General features: G+C 49.9%; 1 protein-coding gene across 1 annotated transcript; it reads right to left on the reverse strand.

The window, feature by feature from the left end:
* Positions 1 to 1,065: 1,065 nt before the first annotated feature.
* Positions 1,066 to 6,345, reverse strand: LOC134474360 (uncharacterized). Its single transcript, XM_063242081.1, has 4 exons — positions 5,994 to 6,345; positions 4,406 to 4,593; positions 3,226 to 3,341; positions 1,066 to 1,208 (listed from the first exon to the last, which is right to left on the reverse strand). Exons 1-4 carry the CDS (start codon positions 6,249 to 6,251, stop codon positions 1,066 to 1,068), a joined length of 705 nt encoding a protein of 234 aa, XP_063098151.1. The 5' UTR covers positions 6,252 to 6,345.
* Between the last annotated feature and the right edge of the window lie 977 nt (positions 6,346 to 7,322).

A 7,322-nucleotide genomic window follows, 5' to 3' on the forward strand; every position in this document is an offset into this window, starting at 1 on the left:
CTGGCTCAGGGTGGCACTGAACACTGGCTTTGTCTGGCAGCGGATTTGGCACAGCCCAGACTATGTGACAGCCTGACTTCATCTACCCAGGCCCTTCCTTGCCAACCTCAATCTTCCCTGGACCTTTGGAGATGCTGCTTGTATAGCTGTCCAAAATCCAGGTGGTGGTGTTCTGTGCTATCACCCAACAGGTATGGTGCGTGACAAAATCAGGTGCCAGCCGTTGTGTAACCCAGGGTCCTTTTCTAGTCCTCTTCCATCTTCCATTTCCTTGTTCCCCAGGCATCCCTCCCTCCTCCTCTTATACTGTCTTGTCCTCCCAAGAGCCCACACCTGGGCTAGTGCTACCCCTGTCTGGCCTGGGAGATGCTCTGCACTCCCCCAGACTCTTTTGATGCAGAGAGAATCCAGTGCCCACAGGTATGGCTGATTTGTTGTCACCCAGAACAAGCTAGAACCAAAATGTGCTGCATTTGGTCCAGGGCCTGGGGCTGAGGCTACTAGGAACCCCTATTCATGGCTTCCAGCACTAGAAGTTCTCCTCAGGACATGGTGGTCAGAACTGGGGGATCATGATTAGTCTGGAGATCATCCTATACAATGTCCTAGAAGCTGACCTAAACTGTGTGTCCCTGTGTGATGCATGTGTACCTGGATACATGGGAGACAAATGCAGGTGCTGCTGTCTGGCAGAATCCAGGTAGACACAGTAACTTTGAAATGGCTCATGATGGATGGGCAGAATTAGATCTGGCCAGAGAACAAAGGCTGGGTCGAGCAGTCCATGTAATGGGGCCCTCTGATCTGGAGCATGATTTGTAATAAAGGCAAGTATGTGTACCCCAGACGAAGTGTGTCTGGGTCCAAATTCTTCCCCAATGGGGTCATGTATCTCTGTCCTGTCCCAAGACCAGCAGACTGTGGTATAAGGCTTGGCAGTGTGGTCAGCCTGTTAGTGGCCTGTCTCTGTCCCCTGAGGACTGGACAGCACCTGGACAGGAGAGGGGCCCAACCACTTGGGTATAATGTGTTCATGGAATGTGCCTCTGCCTCAGTGACCTGCCCTCAGGTGAGGTGATCATGGCCACTGTCATCTATGCTGTCTTCTTGGCCGGCTAGTTGCCAGGCTGCTGCTGTGTTCTCACCTTCCTTGTCAGCTGGCACCAGAGTCACAGCACCTGGTGCCTGGGTGCAGGTGTCCAGTGAGTCTGTAGGCGAGTGTGGTGGGATGAGATGTCTGTGCGATCAGCAATGTGTTCTGAGAGGCTGCAGAGGGGGGTGAGAACCCAATGTATTTCCCTCCCCACCACATTGATGCAGGGGTCATGATGTACAGAGCAGGCTTCCTTCCAGTCAGCTGATACTTTTTACTTAATCTTTCCTTCCCATGACTGTTTACTGGGAAGCTGTGTAGATGTGCCCAGTGCTGGATAAATGTAGGTTGAATACCCTGCTGAGCATCTCCACCCAGACTGCCTGGCAGCAGCTCAGCCTTTGAAGTTCCGTGGGAGAGATGGGGGAGGGGGGTGGATGAGGACAAGGGGCTTTCTCCTCCATGACAGCACTTACAGAGGGGCAGGGAACACCTTCAGCTGTCACTGTTACACCCACTTCTGTGGCTTATCCTGAGGCCAGAGAGGAGACAGCAGTTTTAATCACTTAGCTAGAAATCAGGGATCTGAGCAGAGCTACAAAGGCCGGCCTTGGGAGCCAGACTGAGGGCTCCTCCAGAAGATTTGCCTGTGTTTGGTTTTTACTTTCTGTTCCATGACTCAGGACTCACCAGCTATTGGCAGTGCAGGTTCACTTATCTCCCCAAGAGTGAGCTGCTTCTGGGAACCTCGGGCATTCGGCACACAGTGAGTCCTCTATGTGTGTCTGTTAGGTTTGCATAGTGCAAAGTATAAAAGTGCATGTTCCTAGGATTGGAAGATTGGCCCTAGGAATTCCAATAGCGAGGTCTTAGCTTGAGGCCAGCTGGTGCTTTGCTCTTCAGGTTTGAATCTGCCTGAAGGACCCATTGCTGGCCAGGTAGAGCGTGTCCTTCCTGCGTGAGGCTTTTCATCAGTTGCTCTTTTTTTCGCATATGTCAGAAGTGGAATTTGTTTTGTTTATAGACTATTGTATATTTTCATCATCAGTACCTATTTACAGTGTATATTGATTATATTGGCATAGCTTGTGTGATGCATGGAGTGGAAATTAGGCCCTACCTCCTGCATAATGGTACAGTCCATAACCTGTGACTGTAGTCAAAGTTGGATTCATTAAGCACACAGCTCAGGGCCAAGACATGGCCAGCACAAGGTGCTGCTTTGTCTGGGTTGTCCTTTGTTTATGACCAATACAGTTCATAGTGATGTAATATTTAGGAGCTTAGCCCAAACCTAGCTTAACTCTAACCTGAAGCCAAAACCTAACATTCACCCTAGAAAGTCACTACCAGCATTCTCTGGCCAAAGAAAACTTGATGGCATTGATGTGGGCAATGTAGCATAGGTTAATGATGAGGACGTAAGATCAGGGGTGCTGGGATAGAGCAGGAGGGGAAAGAAAAGAAAACACCATTGTGTACAAAATTAAAGAAAATATTCTGGAACTGGAGAGTGGTGAAATTTGCACAGCATTGAGAATGCACTGAATGTCACCAAACTGATTATTTTAAACAACACTAAAATCTTAAAACTTTATTTATATTGGTTCTATCACTAACATATCTGTGGGAAATACGGGTAACAATGAATACAATAATATATAAATCAGTAAGAGAAGGGAATGGCAGGTGTGGGTCAAGAGCTGCCCCCAGGTAGAGCTCAAGAGAAGACTCCTGGGGAGCCACCAGGAGGTCCAGATCTGCAGCAGGGGGAGAAAGGAATCCAGGTTCAGGCTCTTCCTGTGGGTTCAGAGGAGCTGAGGGAGCTGCAGATGGATCTGGCACAATGTCAGCAGATACAACTTCTGCGTGGGCTGAGATTGGCCCTATAGTTGTGGGATAAGAAAAGATCACGAACTGTCCATGGACTTCTTGGGGCAAAACTTTCCCACTGCCTGTCAGAGGTAGCCATGTGCACCAACACAGCCTCAGCAAAGCCTCCCACACTGCATCCCCACACTGACTGCTGAGGGTCTCATGCTCCTGGATCACCCAGCATCTGGATGATTTACTGAATTCCATGGCCCATCTCCTCCCCAGAAGATCACAGGCCACACCTCAGGGCCCCTTACCATTGGACTCATGATCGTTGGCCTCAGGAGACTCCCGCTGGTGCAGGAGAAGCTCATCCTGGGGATCCACATGTGAGCAGACTTCCAATGCAGAGTCAAGCACAGAAGAGGTGGACCTGGGGCAATGAGAGAGGGAACTAAGGGAGAGGCCTGGGTTTTCCTCTCACAATACATGTGCAGGTCACCTGTGGGGAGGAGGGTGTGGACGCCTTACCCAGTCTCTACAGTGTCCAGTCCCATTTTCGGACCCCCACAGTGGGGCATTGTGGGCCCAAGAAGTCCTGAGAGGCTGAAAGAAGTCTCCATGGGAAGGAGGCTTTGCTGAATTGTATCCCACCTCTGCCTTTTTGAGGGAAGCCTGACATAGTTTCTGCCTGCCCGTCCCCAGTGCAGGTCAGATTGTTGAAGGCAGAGATTGTATCTGTCATATCTTTGTACTCTAGGGCCCATTGCTGTCACTCCATGAATATGTGAGACATGAGGGGTCAGTCAGTGTCTGTGCTGCCTTTGTGTAGTCTTGAGCTCAGGCAGTGATGTGTTGTCCAGTTCTGTTCACCTCTGTAGACCTCCTGCATGGTTTTACCCACATGTAGGGAGGCCCTGGGTCTGGCACAACTGCCTGGAGCTGAGCAATATCTGTTCTGCTGCCAAGGGTGACTTTGTGGCCTCCAAAGTACATTGAAACTCTAAAGGGCAGTGGTTGCACTTGCTCTGCTTACAGGATCATGATCAATACCCAGAAAAATGTCTGCACACTTCTGTCTTCATGTACATTTGTAGGTTGATGATACTTATCTTCTCTTCCATGACATCTGACAGCCATGGACACTTTGCCATAAAAAGGATTTCCTGCCTTGAACAAATTCTGAAGCCCATAAGGTGACTTTCCTATCTCCTTTCCTAAGAACTGAACAGATTCCCCCAAGTGCAGGTCAGTGAGGGAATGGAAGGTCATCCATGGGAATCAGTGCAGCCTCTAAAGAGGCTTGCATATGGCCATGGCGAAAGCTAACAAATGGCCATGGAGTCCCCATTTCACCCACAATGACCATGCAGGCTCGAACCACTCAACACCCTACCATTCAGCACTGTATCCTGGGGCTGAGAAGCACTTGCACATGGCCAGGAAATGAATTCACAAGTGCCTGTGTCCCATGGGGCTGCTAAGGTAAGAACTCACCTTTCCAACATCGGGGCCTGTGGGGTGGAGATGTTGCCCTTGGAGGAGTTCAGAGAGGATGTGCTGGGCCTGGGACAGCTGTCCAGGACAGCGGGCTCCAGAGGCTCTTTCAGGCTGTGAGGCCCATCTGCCTGTACCCTGCTTGCTGTACAGCCATCTGCCAGGCTCTCTGCTGGCTGACTTCCAATCTGTGATGAGACAGTGGGGAGACATGGAATTGGTGTCCTGCACGTGGCTCTCAGGAGGGTTTGGGGCTGAAACAAAGCCCACACTCCAAATGGTCCACAGAGCCTCATGTTACAGGGCTCACAGGGGGCCCAGCAGTAAAGGGATCTCATTTTAAAAGTCACAATTCACAGGGGACACTTAGGAATACTAGCATGCTCAGAAGAGCTTGATGGAGGAGAGACTAAATAAAACTATCCAGGAAGAAAACCTATGTGTCCTAAGAAGGCTTCCCATTTTAGAGATGAGAAAAGAAATCCTCATTTTGGGTGTCCAGGTCCATTAATGAGGCCCCACAGAATGTTCTCCAGGTTTCTGATGAAAAGTCCCCAGTAAGGTAATAAGTTCCTCTTGTACAGCGATGGAGGGCTGAGCAGCTGTGTTCACTGCTCTGTTTTGGAATTCGTTTATCCCAGAGGGTCCTCTAATAGGAACTGAGGTGCATGGAAAAATTCCGTGAGACAAGCGCTAGAGAATGGACAATGTAGCATGTGCCTTATAATTGAGGTGAGCACATCTCTGGTGAGATGATGATGTGTAAGAGCTGGGGACAGGTTATAAAGACACCAGCCAATGCTCCATGGACACCCGGCCCAGGATTGACAATGAGGTGCAATGGTAGAATTAAATCATGGCAGGTAATGTAGTGACTTTGGGTCTGTGTCCCAATTTTCCTGCTCTCACCTATCTGTGGACAGTGACCCTACATGTGACTAGGTAGAGGCTGAGTAGAGAGGTTATGGTAGTTGAGGACCTGGAGTCCAGATTCCTTGGGAGCAGAACCATGGGCCCAGTGTTTGCCAAGCCCTGAAGTGCGGTGCTGAGAGTGTGTACTGACCCAAAGATCGTCTCTGTCATCTGTGGGCCTCTACAATCCCTTCTGCCCACACACCTTGCATCTGAGTCAGCACCTGTTGGGGGTCCCAGAGTCTGCAGCAAGGCCATGACACACAGGGCCCAGTGACCAGCTCCAGACTGGTCTCCTCTGTGCTACTCTCTTGGTGCAGAGACCAGCTTCTGGCAAGAAGCCAGAGGCTCTGAGGCTCTGAGACACCACAGGTTTCCTTTGTCAACCCAGATAACCTCATATTCCTCTAGGACAGACATCTCTGTCCCATATTTCTACCGAGGAAGACAGAAGATGACTCTGGAGACTGTGGATAAGGAGGGGCGCTGCCCTTCTCCTCTTGCCAGCCCTGTCCTGGGTGGGCACGTGACAAGAGCCCAGTCCCACAACTTCCCAGTGCCTGCTCCTGCCCAGGAGGATCTGCCCTCAGTGCCTGTCCTCAGACCCCCTCAAACTGTTGACTTAGGGCAGAAGTTGTGTAGGGGGACTCACAGTGGTGGCCAAGCCTTAATGTACCTGTCCTGGTCTCCGTGTGGTTGAGTCGCTGGTGGCTGAGCTTAGTGATACCTGTCCTGGGCTCCTTCTTGCCTCTGGGCACCTGAGGGCTGGGGACAGTGAGCCCTGTCCTTTGCTGCGCTTGTTGGTTGGATGTGTGCCGGCAATCATCCTGAAGCTTCTGGGACGAGTAAACCATTTTTTCAGTCGATCCCACGTGGTCCCCCTATGCGGGGTCCTGCGGCTGGGGCCTCGAGTCCTGGGAAAGCAGCATAACATGCTCCCTGTTCACTCTCTTGAGCCAACTGTCTCTGAAGGCCAACTGTCACCAGACCAAGGTGTCAGGTGAACTGAGCCTTCAGAATTCTGTTTGGACCTGTTGTCAAGGAAGTGAGGTCATGCGCTGGGGTCCACAGTTGGGCCTGCCTTTGTGATGCCCCCTTTCTTTTTATTCTGGAACAAATCTGTATCCTCCTTGGAAACAGCAAGTTAAAACCCCAGAACCTTTGTGCGGGTTTAGACTTTGCTGCTCTTTGAAAATTTTAAAGCAACAAACATGTAGATGCTTCAGATGTGGCAGGATGCGTCCAAGCACACATTTCCATCCAAAGGGTCCATTGTCTCTGAGGATGAAGCACTCATTGTCTTCTGTTAGAGATCTGTCAAATTTTATGGTGACTTTCTTTCCTGGGCTTATGTTAGTTTCATTTCAGTTCCATTAGGAAGCAAGGAGATGTTCCCAGAATACCCATAATAATTTTCCTAAAGAATGTGAATGTTTCATGTTATAACCACCTCAGGTCCAGGGGATGAGGATTCCTAACAAGTTTTACTCTCATGGGCTTATGAATGATTACTTATTCATGCTTATATGTTTACCTCAGCCACACACTATAGGGCTCTGTACTCTGACATCCTATAAGGAGGGACATTACGTGGTGAGTGCACAGGGAAGCTTTGCCAGGCTGTGGACATCATCACCATGTGCTGATGAAACACACACGCATGTCACTCCTGGGGAACTTGTCTCCAAGCAGCTGCTATCACTTCCTGTACTTCCATCCCAAACAGACCATGGGATTTGTGTCCCTGCTGGGTAGTTTGCCTTTCCTGGAGGTGATGAGCCTGAGCCTGTTCAGTTGCAATGGTCTTTGGTTGGTCTCCTTCAAGCAGTGTCTCCATGCTGGGCTCCCCCTGTGCTGCCACCACCCGCTATTAAAAGGCTGAACCAAGCATGTGTGACTTGTTCATGTACCTGTCACTCATTTTTCTTTTTTTTTTTTTATTTAAGAGGAAAAAGTGAAAAATACAAAACAAACCAAAGCGGCGTAAGGGTACAAGCAATACAGA

Source organism: Cavia porcellus, unplaced genomic scaffold (assembly GCF_034190915.1).
Source record: "Cavia porcellus strain 051 isolate PalLab524CR breed Dunkin Hartley unplaced genomic scaffold, mCavPor4.1 scaffold_32, whole genome shotgun sequence".
Classification (NCBI taxonomy): domain Eukaryota; kingdom Metazoa; phylum Chordata; class Mammalia; order Rodentia; family Caviidae; genus Cavia; species Cavia porcellus.